This window comes from Engystomops pustulosus, unplaced genomic scaffold (genome assembly GCF_040894005.1).
Source record: "Engystomops pustulosus unplaced genomic scaffold, aEngPut4.maternal MAT_SCAFFOLD_300, whole genome shotgun sequence".
Classification (NCBI taxonomy): domain Eukaryota; kingdom Metazoa; phylum Chordata; class Amphibia; order Anura; family Leptodactylidae; genus Engystomops; species Engystomops pustulosus.
Window position 1 is genome coordinate 3078 of NW_027285179.1, and position 11706 is coordinate 14783.

At 60.1% G+C, this 11706-nt stretch overlaps 1 protein-coding gene across 1 annotated transcript; it reads left to right on the plus strand.

Moving 5' to 3' along the window:
• Positions 1–5809: 5809 nt before the first annotated feature.
• On the plus strand, positions 5810–11681 carry LOC140110527 (gelsolin-like; the record flags this gene model as incomplete). Its single annotated transcript, XM_072132255.1, is given in 6 exon segments — positions 5810–6032; positions 6099–6220; positions 10906–10921; positions 10924–10982; positions 11063–11122; positions 11244–11681. Coding segments are annotated over 6 exon segments (534 nt in total), but the record flags the coding sequence as incomplete, so codon positions are not given.
• Between the last annotated feature and the right edge of the window lie 25 nt (positions 11682–11706).

The following is an 11706-nucleotide window of genomic DNA, read 5'->3' on the forward strand; positions in this document are numbered from 1 at the left end:
GCGGCACTGCAGGCTGTAGTGGGCGGACGCTATAGTAGCGGCACTGCAGCTGTAGTGGGCGGACGCTATAGTAGCGGCCCTGCAGCTGTAGTGGGCGGACGCTATAGTAGCATCCCTGCAGCTGTAGTGGGCGGACGCTATAGTAGCATCCCTGCAGCTGTAGTGGGCGGACGCTATAGTAGCATCCCTGCAGCTGTAGTGGGCGGACGCTATAGTAGCGGCCCTGCAGCTGTAGTGGGCGGACGCTATAGTAGCGGCCCTGCAGCTGTAGTGGGCGGACGCTATAGTAGCGGCCCTGCAGCTGTAGTGTGCGGACGCTATAGTAGCGGCCACTGCAGCTGTAGTGTGCGGACGCTATAGTAGCATCCCTGCAGCTGTAGTGGGCGGACGCTATAGTAGCATCCCTGCAGCTGTAGTGGGCGGACGCTATAGTAGCGGCACTGCAGCTGTAGTGGGCGGACTCTATAGTAGCATCCCTGCAGCTATAGTGGGCGGACGCTATAGTAGCGGCACTGCAGCTGTAGTGGGCGGACGCTATAGTAGCATCCCTGCAGCTGTAGTGGGCGGACGCTATAGTAGCATCCCTGCAGCTGTAGTGGGCGGACGCTATAGTAGCATCCCTTGCAGCTGTAGTGGGCGGACGCTATAGTAGCATCCCTGCAGCTGTAGTGGGCGGACGCTATAGTAGCATCCCTGCAGCTGTAGTGGGCGGACGCTATAGTAGCGGCACTGCAGCTGTAGTGGGCGGACGCTATAGTAGCGGCACTGCAGCTGTAGTGGGCGGACGCTATAGTAGCATCCCTGCAGCTGTAGTTGGGCGGACGCTATAGTAGCATCCCTGCAGCTGTAGTGGGCGGACGCTATAGTAGCATCCCTGCAGCTGTAGTGGGCGGACGCTATAGTAGCGGCACTGCAGCTGTAGTGGGCGGACGCTATAGTAGCGGCACTGCAGCTGTAGTGTGCGGACGCTATAGTAGCATCCCTGCAGCTGTAGTGTGCGGACGCTATAGTAGCATCCCTGCCGCTGTAGTGGGCGGACGCTATAGTAGCGGCACTGCAGCTGTAGTGGGCGGACGCTATAGTAGCGGCACTGCAGCTGTAGTGGGCGGACGCTATAGTAGCGGCACTGCAGCTGTAGTGGGCGGACGCTATAGTAGCGGCACTGCAGCTGTAGTGGGCGGACGCTATAGTAGCGGCACTGCAGCTGTAGTGGGCGGACGCTATAGTAGCGGCCCCTGCAGCTGTAGTGGGCGGACGCTATAGTAGCATCCCTGCAGCTGTAGTGGGCGGACGCTATAGTAGCATCCCTGCAGCTGTAGTGGGCGGACGCTATAGTAGCGGCACTGCAGCTGTAGTGGGCGGACGCTACAGTAGCATCCCTGCAGCTGTTAGTGGGCGGACGCTATAGTAGCATCCCTGCAGCTGTAGTGGGCGGACGCTATAGTAGCATCCCTGCAGCTGTAGTGGGCGGACGCTATAGTAGCATCCCTGCAGCTGTAGTGGGCGGACGCTATAGTAGCATCCCTGCAGCTGTAGTGGGCGGACGCTATAGTAGCGGCACTGCAGCTGTAGTGGGCGGACGCTATAGTAGCGGCCCTGCAGCTGTAGTGGGCGGACGCTATAGTAGCGGCCCTGCAGCTGTAGTGGGCGGACGCTATAATAGCGGCCCTGCAGCTGTAGTGGGCGGACGCTATAGTAGCATCCCTGCAGCTGTAGTGGGCGGACGCTATAGTAGCATCCCTGCAGCTGTAGTGGGCGGACGCTATAGTAGCATCCTGCAGCTGTAGTGGGCGGACGCTATAATAGCGGCCCTGCAGCTGTAGTGGGCGGACGCTATAGTAGCGGCCCTGCAGCTGTAGTGGGCGGACGCTATAGTAGCATCCCTGCAGCTGTAGTGGGCGGACGCTATAGTAGCATCCCTGCAGCTGTAGTGGGCGGACGCTATAGTAGCATCCCTGCAGCTGTAAGTGGGCGGACGCTATAGTAGCGGCACTGCAGCTGTAGTGGGCGGACTCTATAGTAGCATCCCTGCAGCTATAGTGGGCGGACGCTATAGTAGCGGCACTGCAGCTGTAGTGGGCGGACGCTATAGTAGCATCCCTGCAGCTGTAGTGGGCGGACGCTATAGTAGCATCCCTGCAGCTGTAGTGGGCGGACGCTATAGTAGCATCCCTGCAGCTGTAGTGGGCGGACGCTATAGTAGCATCCCTGCAGCTGTAGTGGGCGGACGCTATAGTAGCATCCCTGCAGCTGTAGTGGGCGGACGCTATAGTAGCATCCCTGCAGCTGTAGTGGGCGGACGCTATAGTAGCGGCACTGCAGCTGTAGTGGGCGGACGCTATAGTAGCGGCACTGCAGCTGTAGTGGGCGGACGCTATAGTAGCATCCCTGCAGCTGTAGTGGGCGGACGCTATAGTAGCATCCCTGCAGCTGTAGTGGGCGGACGCTATAGTAGCATCCCTGCAGCTGTAGTGGGCGGACGCTATAGTAGCATCCCTGCAGCTGTAGTGGGCGGACGCTATAGTAGCGGCACTGCAGCTGTAGTGGGCGGACGCTATAGTAGCGGCACTGCAGCTGTAGTGTGCGGACGCTATAGTAGCATCCCTGCAGCTGTAGTGTGCGGACGCTATAGTAGCATCCCTGCCGCTGTAGTGGGCGGACGCTATAGTAGCGGCACTGCAGCTGTAGTGGGCGGACGCTATAGTAGCGGCCCTGCAGCTGTAGTGGGCGGACGCTATAGTAGCATCCCTGCAGCTGTAGTGGGCGGACGCTATAGTAGCATCCCTGCAGCTGTAGTGGGCGGACGCTGCAGCTGTAGTGGGCGGACGCTATAGTAGCGGCACTGCAGCTGTAGTGGGCGGACGCTATAGTAGCATCCCTGCAGCTGTAGTGGGCGGACGCTATAGTAGCGGCACTGCAGCTGTAGTGGGCGGACGCTATAGTAGCGGCACTGCAGCTGTAGTGGGCGGACGCTATAGTAGCATCCCTGCAGCTGTAGTGGGCGGACGCTATAGTAGCATCCCTGCAGCTGTAGTGGGCGGCACGCTATAGTAGCATCCCTGCAGCTGTAGTGGGCGGACGCTATAGTAGCATCCCTGCAGCTGTAGTGGGCGGACGCTATAGTAGCATCCCTGCAGCTGTAGTGGGCGGACGCTATAGTAGCATCCCTGCAGCTGTAGTGGGCGGACGCTATAGTAGCATCCCTGCAGCTGTAGTGGGCGGACGCTATAGTAGCATCCCTGCAGCTGTAGTGGGCGGACGCTATAGTAGCATCCCTGCAGCTGTAGTGGGCGGACGCTATAGTAGCATCCCTGCAGCTGTAGTGGGCGGACGCTATAGTAGCATCCCTGCAGCTGTAGTGGGCGGCACGCTATAGTAGCATCCCTGCAGCTGTAGTGGGCGGACGCTATAGTAGCGGCACTGCAGCTGTAGTGGGCGGACGCTATAGTAGCGGCACTGCAGCTGTAGTGGGCGGACGCTATAGTAGCGGCCCTGCAGCTGTAGTGTGCGGACGCTATAGTAGCATCCCTGCAGCTGTAGTGTGCGGACGCTATAGTAGCATCCCTGCAGCTGTAGTGGGCGGACGCTATAGTAGCATCCCTGCAGCTGTAGTGGGCGGACGCTATAGTAGCGGCACTGCAGCTGTAGTGGGCGGACGCTATAGTAGCGGCACTGCAGCTGTAGTGGGCGGACGCTATAGTAGCATCCCTGCAGCTGTAGTGGGCGGACGCTATAGTAGCATCCTGCAGCTGTAGTGGGCGGAGGCTATAGTAGCATCCCTGCAGCTGTAGTGGGCGGAGGCTATAGTAGCATCCCTGCAGCTGTAGTGGGCGGACGCTATAGTAGCGGCACTGCAGCTGTAGTGGGCGGACGCTATAGTAGCATCCCTGCAGCTGTAGTGGGCGGACGCTATAGTAGCATCCCTGCAGCTGTAGTGGGCGGACGCTATAGTAGCATCCCTGCAGCTGTAGTGGGCGGCACGCTATAGTAGCATCCCTGCAGCTGTAGTGGGCGGACGCTATAGTAGCGGCCCTGCAGCTGTAGTGTGCGGACGCTATAGTAGCATCCCTGCAGCTGTAGTGTGCGGACGCTATAGTAGCATCCCTGCAGCTGTAGTGGGCGGACGCTATAGTAGCATCCCTGCAGCTGTAGTGTGCGGACGCTATAGTAGCATCCCTGCAGCTGTAGTGTGCGGACGCTATAGTAGCGGCACTGCAGCTGTAGTGGGCGGACGCTATAGTAGCATCCCTGCAGCTGTAGTGGGCGGACGCTATAGTAGCATCCCTGCAGCTGTAGTGTGCGGACGCTATAGTAGCGGCACTGCAGCTGTAGTGGGCGGACGCTATAGTAGCGGCACTGCAGCTGTAGTGGGCGGACGCTATAGTAGCATCCCTGCAGCTGTAGTGGGCGGACGCTATAGTAGCATCCCTGCAGCTGTAGTGGGCGGACGCTATAGTAGCATCCCTGCAGCTGTAGTGGGCGGACGCTATAGTAGCGGCACTGCAGCTGTAGTGGGCGGACGCTATAGTAGCATCCCTGCAGCTGTAGTGGGCGGACGCTATAGTAGCGGCACTGCAGCTGTAGTGGGCGGACGCTATAGTAGCATCCCTGCAGCTGTAGTGGGCGGACGCTATAGTAGCATCCCTGCAGCTGTAGTGGGCGGACGCTATAGTAGCGGCACTGCAGCTGTAGTGGGCGGACGCTATAGTAGCATCCCTGCAGCTGTAGTGGGCGGACGCTATAGTAGCATCCCTGCAGCTGTAGTGGGCGGACGCTATAGTAGCATCCCTGCAGCTGTAGTGTGCGGACGCTATAGTAGCGGCACTGCAGCTGTAGTGGGCGGACGCTATAGTAGCATCCCTGCAGCTGTAGTGGGCGGACGCTATAGTAGCATCCCTGCAGCTGTAGTGTGCGGACGCTATAGTAGCATCCCTGCAGCTGTAGTGGGCGGACGCTATAGTAGCATCCCTGCAGCCTGTAGTGGGCGGACGCCTATAGTAGCATCCCTGCAGCTGTAGTGGGCGGACGCTATAGTAGCATCCCTGCAGCTGTAGTGGGCGGACGCTATAGTAGCATCCCTGCAGCTGTAGTGGGCGGACGCTATAGTAGCATCCCTGCAGCTGTAGTGGGCGGACGCTATAGTAGCATCCCTGCAGCTGTAGTGGGCGGACGCTATAGTAGCATCCCTGCAGCTGTAGTGGGCGGACGCTATAGTAGCATCCCTGCAGCTATAGTGGGCGGACGCTATAGTAGCATCCCTGCAGCTGTAGTGGGCGGGCGCTATAGTAGCATCCCTGCAGCTGTAGTGGGCGGACGCTATAGTAGCATCCCTGCAGCTGTAGTGGGCGGACGCTATAGTAGCATCCCTGCAGCTGTAGTGGGCGGACGCTATAGTAGCATCCCTGCAGCTGTAGTGGGCGGACGCTATAGTAGCATCCCTGCAGCTGTAGTGGGCGGACGCTATAGTAGCGGCACTGCAGCTGTAGTGGGCGGACGCTATAGTAGCATCCCTGCAGCTGTAGTGGGCGGACGCTATAGTAGCATCCCTGCAGCTGTAGTGGGCGGACGCTATAGTAGCATCCCTGCAGCTGTAGTGGGCGGACGCTATAGTAGCATCCCTGCAGCTGTAGTGGCGGACGCTATAGTAGCATCCCTGCAGCTGTAGTGGGCGGACGCTATAGTAGCATCCCTGCAGCTGTAGTGGGCGGACGCTATAGTAGCATCCCTGCAGCTGTAGTGGGCGGACGCTATAGTAGCATCCCTGCAGCTGTAGTGGGCGGACGCTATAGTAGCATCCCTGCAGCTGTAGTGGGCGGACGCTATAGTAGCGGCACTGCAGCTCTGCTCATCCCCGCAGGTGGACCCCTCGGCTGAGAACCTGAACTCCAATGACGCGTTTGTGCTGCAGTCTCCATCCGGCGCTGTCCTGTGGGTTGGACTCGGCGCCAGCGATGCGGAGGTCCGGGGAGCCCGCCACCTCCTGGGGGTGCTCGGGGCGTCGGCCTCAGAGATGACGGAAGGAAGTGAAAGCGGTGAGTGCGAGCGCGCTGCAGCAGATTGTGGAGTGAGCGGAGCATTAACCCTTCCTCTCCCTGCAGATGAGTTCTGGGCGGCGCTGGGCGGGAAGGGTCCGTACAGAACCTCCTCCAGGCTGAAGGACAAGCTCAGCGCCCACCCCCCGCGCCTCTTCGCCTGCTCCAACAAGACCGGCAGATTCATCGTAAGCTCCAGGGGCTGGGGGGCATTGGGGGCGCCGGATCGGGGGGGGGGTCAGGGGGACATTGGGGGCGTCGGGGCAGGGGGACATTTGGGGGGGAGGGGGCAGGGGGACATTGGGGCGTCGGGGTAGGGGGACATTTGGGGCGCCGGGGGGAGGGGGCAGGGGGACATTGGGGGGGCTGAAGTTGTGGATCGGTTGGTGCTTCTCCCCCATACATTGAGGAGCGGTGGCAGATCAGTTTTGGGGGACCCCCCTTCTTATCCTCCCTCTCTCCTGTATATTGAGGAGCGGGAGAGGCAGAGTCTTTGGGGTCGGAGCCCCTCCTCTCTTGTAGATTGAGGAGCGGGGGAGGCAGAGTCTTTGGGGGTCTTTGGGGTTGGAGCCCCTCCTCTCTTGTAGATTGAGGAGCGGGGGAGGCAGAGTCTTTGGGGGTCTTTGGGGTCGGAGCCCTCTCTCTTGTAGATTGAGGAGCGGGGGAGGCAGGGTCTTTGGGGGGTCTTTGGGTCGGAGCCCCTCCTCTCTTGTAGATTGAGGAGCGGGGAGGCAGAGTCTTTGGGGGGTCTTTGGGTCGGAGCCCCTCCTCTCTTGTAGATTGAGGAGCGGGGAGGCAGAGTCTTTGGGGGTTGGAGCCCCTCCTCTCTTGTAGATTGAGGAGCGGGGGAGGCAGAGTCTTTGGGGTTGGAGCCCCTCCTCTCTTGTAGATTGAGGAGCGGGGGAGGCAGAGTCTTTGGGGTTGGAGCCCCTCCTCTCTTGTAGATTGAGGAGCGGGGAGGCAGAGTCTTTGGGGTTTGGAGCCCCTCCTCTCTTGTAGATTGAGGAGCGGGGAGGCAGAGTCTTCGGGGGGTCTTTGGGGTCGGAGCCCCTCCTCTCTTGTAGATTGAGGAGCGGGGGAGGCAGAGTCTTTGGGGGTCTTTGGGGTCGGAGCCCCTCCTCTCTTGTAGATTGAGGAGCGGGGGAGGCAGGGTCTTTGGGGTTGGAGCCCCTCCTCTCTTGTAGATTGAGGAGCGGGGGAGGCAGAGTCTTTGGGGTTGGAGCCCCTCCTCTCTTGTAGATTGAGGAGCGGGGAGGCAGAGTCTTTGGGGGGGCTTTGGGGTCGGAGCCCCTCCTCCTTGTAGATTGAGGAGCGGGGGAGGCAGAGTCTTTGGGGTTGGAGCCCCTCCTCTCTTGTAGATTGAGGAGCGGGGGAGGCAGAGTCTTTGGGGTTGGAGCCCCTCCTCTCTTGTAGATTGAGGAGCGGGGAGGCAGAGTCTTTGGGGTTGGAGCCCCTCCTCTCTTGTAGATTGGAGGAGCGGGGGAGCAGAGTCTTTGGGGTTGGAGCCCCTCCTCTCTTGTAGATTGAGGAGCGGGGAAGGCAGAGTCTTTGGGGTTGGAGCCCCTCCTCTCTTGTAGATTGAGGAGCGGGGGAGGCAGAGTCTTTGGGGTTGGAGCCCCTCCTCTCTTGTAGATTGAGGAGCGGGGAGGCAGAGTCTTTGGGGTCGGAGCCCCTCCTCTCTTGTAGATTGAGGAGCGGGGGAGGCAGAGTCTTTGGGGGGTCTTTGGGGTCGGAGCCCCTCCTCTCTTGTAGATTGAGGAGCGGGGGAGCAGAGTCTTTGGGGTCGGAGCCCCTCCTCTCTTGTAGATTGAGGAGCGGGGGAGGCAGAGTCTTTGGGGTTGGAGCCCTCCTCTCTTGTAGATTGAGGAGCGGGGGAGGCAGAGTCTTTGGGGTTGGAGCCCCTCCTCTCTTGTAGATTGAGGAGCGGGGAGGCAGAGTCTTTGGGGGGGTCTTTGGGGTCGGAGCCCCTCCTCTCTTGTAGATTGAGGAGCGGGGGAGGCAGAGTCTTTGGGGGGTCTTTGGGGTCGGAGCCCCTCCTCTCTTGTAGATTGAGGAGCGGGGGAGGCAGAGTCTTTGGGGTTGGAGCCCCTCCTCTCTTGTAGATTGAGGAGCGGGGGAGGCAGAGTCTTTGGGGTTGGAGCCCCTCCTCTCTTGTAGATTGAGGAGCGGGGGAGGCAGAGTCTTTGGGGTTGGAGCCCCTCCTCTCTTGTAGATTGAGGAGCGGGGGGAGGCAGAGTCTTTGGGGTTGGAGCCCCTCCTCTCTTGTAGATTGAGGAGCGGGGGAGGCAGAGTCTTTGGGGTTGGAGCCCCTCCTCTCTTGTAGATTGAGGAGCGGGGGAGGCAGAGTCTTTGGGGTTGGAGCCCCTCCTCTCTTGTAGATTGAGGAGCGGGGAGGCAGAGTCTTTGGGGTTGGAGCCCCTCCTCTCTTGTAGATTGAGGAGCGGGGAGGCAGAGTCTTTGGGGTTGGAGCCCCTCCTCTCTTGTAGATTGAGGAGCGGGGGAGGCAGAGTCTTTGGGTCGGAGCCCCTCCTCTCTTGTAGATTGAGGAGCGGGGGAGGCAGAGTCTTTGGGGGGTCTTTGGGGTCGGAGCCCCTCCTCTCTTGTAGATTGAGGAGCGGGGAGGCAGAGTCTTTGGGGTTGGAGCCCCTCCTCTCTTGTAGATTGAGGAGCGGGGGAGGCAGAGTCTTTGGGTTGGAGCCCCTCCTCTCTTGTAGATTGAGGAGCGGGGGAGGCAGAGTCTTTGGGGTTGGAGCCCCTCCTCTCTTGTAGATTGAGGAGCGGGGGAGGCAGAGTCTTCGGGGGGTCTTTGGGGTCGGAGCCCCTCCTCTCTTGTAGATTGAGGAGCGGGGGAGGCAGAGTCTTTGGGGGGTCTTTGGGGTCGGAGCCCCTCCTCTCTTGTAGATTGAGGAGCGGGGGAGGCAGGGTCTTTGGGGTTGGAGCCCCTCCTCTCTTGTAGATTGAGGAGCGGGGGAGGCAGAGTCTTTGGGGTTGGAGCCCCTCCTCTCTGTAGATTGAGGAGCGGGGGAGGCAGAGTCTTTGGGGGGGCTTTGGGGTCGGAGCCCCTCCTCTCTTGTAGATTGAGGAGCGGGGGAGGCAGAGTCTTTGGGGTTGGAGCCCCTCCTCTCTTGTAGATTGAGGAGCGGGGAGGCAGAGTCTTTGGGGTTGGAGCCCCTCCTCTCTTGTAGATTGAGGAGCGGGGAGGCAGAGTCTTTGGGGTTGAGAGCCCCTCCTCTCTTGTAGATTGAGGAGCGGGGGAGGCAGAGTCTTTGGGGTTGGAGCCCCTCCTCTCTTGTAGATTGAGGAGCGGGGGAGGCAGAGTCTTTGGGGTTGGAGCCCCTCCTCTCTTGTTAGATTGAGGAGCGGGGGAGGCAGAGTCTTTGGGTTGGAGCCCCTCCTCTCTTGTAGATTGAGGAGCGGGGGAGGCAGAGTCTTTGGGGTTGGAGCCCCTCCTCTCTTGTAGATTGAGGAGCGGGGGAGGCAGAGTCTTGGGGTCGGAGCCCCTCCTCTCTTGTAGATTGAGGAGCGGGGGAGGCAGAGTCTTTGGGGGGTCTTTGGGGTCGGAGCCCTCCTCTCTTGTAGATTGAGGAGCGGGGGAGGCAGAGTCTTTGGTCGGAGCCCCTCCTCTCTTGTAGATTGAGGAGCGGGGGAGGCAGAGTCTTTGGGGTTGGAGCCCCTCCTCCTTGTAGATTGAGGAGCGGGGGAGGCAGAGTCTTTGGGGTTGGAGCCCCTCCTCTCTTGTAGATTGAGGAGCGGGGGAGGCAGAGTCTTTGGGGGGTCTTTGGGGTCGGAGCCCCTCCTCTCTTGTAGATTGAGGAGCGGGGGAGGCAGAGTCTTTGGGGGGTCTTTGGGGTCGGAGCCCCTCCTCTCTTGTAGATTGAGGAGCGGGGGAGGCAGAGTCTTTGGGGTTGGAGCCCCTCCTCTCTTGTAGATTGAGGAGCGGGGGAGGCAGAGTCTTTGGGGTTGGAGCCCCTCCTCTCTTGTAGATTGAGGAGCGGGGAGGCAGAGTCTTTGGGGTTGGAGCCCCTCCTCTCTTGTAGATTGAGGAGCGGGGGAGGCAGAGTCTTTGGGGTTGGAGCCCCTCCTCTCTTGTAGATTGAGGAGCGGGGGAGGCAGAGTCTTTGGGGTTGGAGCCCCTCCTCTCTTGTAGATTGAGGAGCGGGGGAGGCAGAGTCTTTGGGGTTGGAGCCCCTCCTCTCTTGTAGATTGAGGAGCGGGGGAGGCAGAGTCTTTGGGGTTGGAGCCCCTCCTCTCTTGTAGATTGAGGAGCGGGGGAGGCAGAGTCTTTGGGGTTGGAGCCCCTCCTCTCTTGTAGATTGAGGAGCGGGGGAGGCAGAGTCTTTGGGGTCGGAGCCCCTCCTCTCTTGTAGATTGAGGAGCGGGGGAGGCAGAGTCTTTGGGGGGTCTTTGGGTCGGAGCCCCTCCTCTCTTGTAGATTGAGGAGCGGGGGAGGCAGAGTCTTTGGGGTCGGAGCCCCTCCTCTCTTGTAGATTGAGGAGCGGGGGAGGCAGAGTCTTTGGGGTTGGAGCCCCTCCTCTCTTGTAGATTGAGGAGCGGGGGAGGCAGAGTCTTTGGGGGTCTTTGGGGTCGGAGCCCCTCCTCTCTTGTAGATTGAGGAGCGGGGGAGGCAGAGTCTTTGGGGGGTCTTTGGGGTCGGAGCCCCTCCTCTCTTGTAGATTGAGGAGCGGGGGAGGCAGAGTCTTTGGGGTTGGAGCCCCTCCTCTCTTGTAGATTGAGGAGCGGGGGAGGCAGAGTCTTTGGGGGGTCTTTGGGGTCAGAGCCCCTCCTCTCTTGTAGATTGAGGAGCGGGGGAGGCAGAGTCTTTGGGGGGCTTTGGGGTCAGAGCCCCTCCTCTTATCTCTCTTCTCTCCTGCAGATTGAGGAGGTCCCCGGGAGATGACACAGGATGATTTGGCCACAGATGATGTGATGCTCCTGGATGTGCGGGATCAGGTAAGGTGGGGGTCCCGGGGGGGGGGAGTCTGGGGGTCCCGCGGCTCCTCTCACCGGACTCCTCTCACCTGTATTTTCAGGTGTTTGTCTGGATTGGGAATGAGGCTCAAGAGGAGGAGAAGAGGAGGCGCAGAATTCGGGTGAGTCTGGGGGTAACTTGTATATATGGGGGGGGGGGGGGGGGATACATTGTAACAAGTCCTCAGCTGTGAGAAGCTCTGGGCCCGAATATGAGGATCTTCTGTCACTTTTGTCTTGCAGCTTCTAAATACATTGAGACGGACCCCTCCAGCAGAGACAAGCGGACCCCCATAGCCGTGATTAAGCAGGGATTCGAGCCCCCCACCTTCACCGGATGGTTCCTGGGCTGGGACAGCGACTTCTGGGCCATGGACCCCCTGGAGAAGGCACTGGCAGAACTCAACATGTGACCCGGGTCCTGCAGACAGCGACTAATGTGCCTTCACTGCCCCTCCCCAGCAGAGACTGTGTGACCCCCTGACCCCTCACCTCCAGCAGAGACTGTGTGACCCCTTGCCCCCCCCCCCCAGCAGAGACTGTGTGACCCCCTTGGGCCCCCTCCCCCCCCAGCAGAGACTGTGTGACCCCTCACCTCCCTCTCACCCCCCGCTGTGCAATAACCAGACATTTCTTAGCGCCCCTGCAGATTTGGGGGAATTTTAGTAATAAAGCTTTGATTGGATCTGATGCTGTGGAGCCCCTC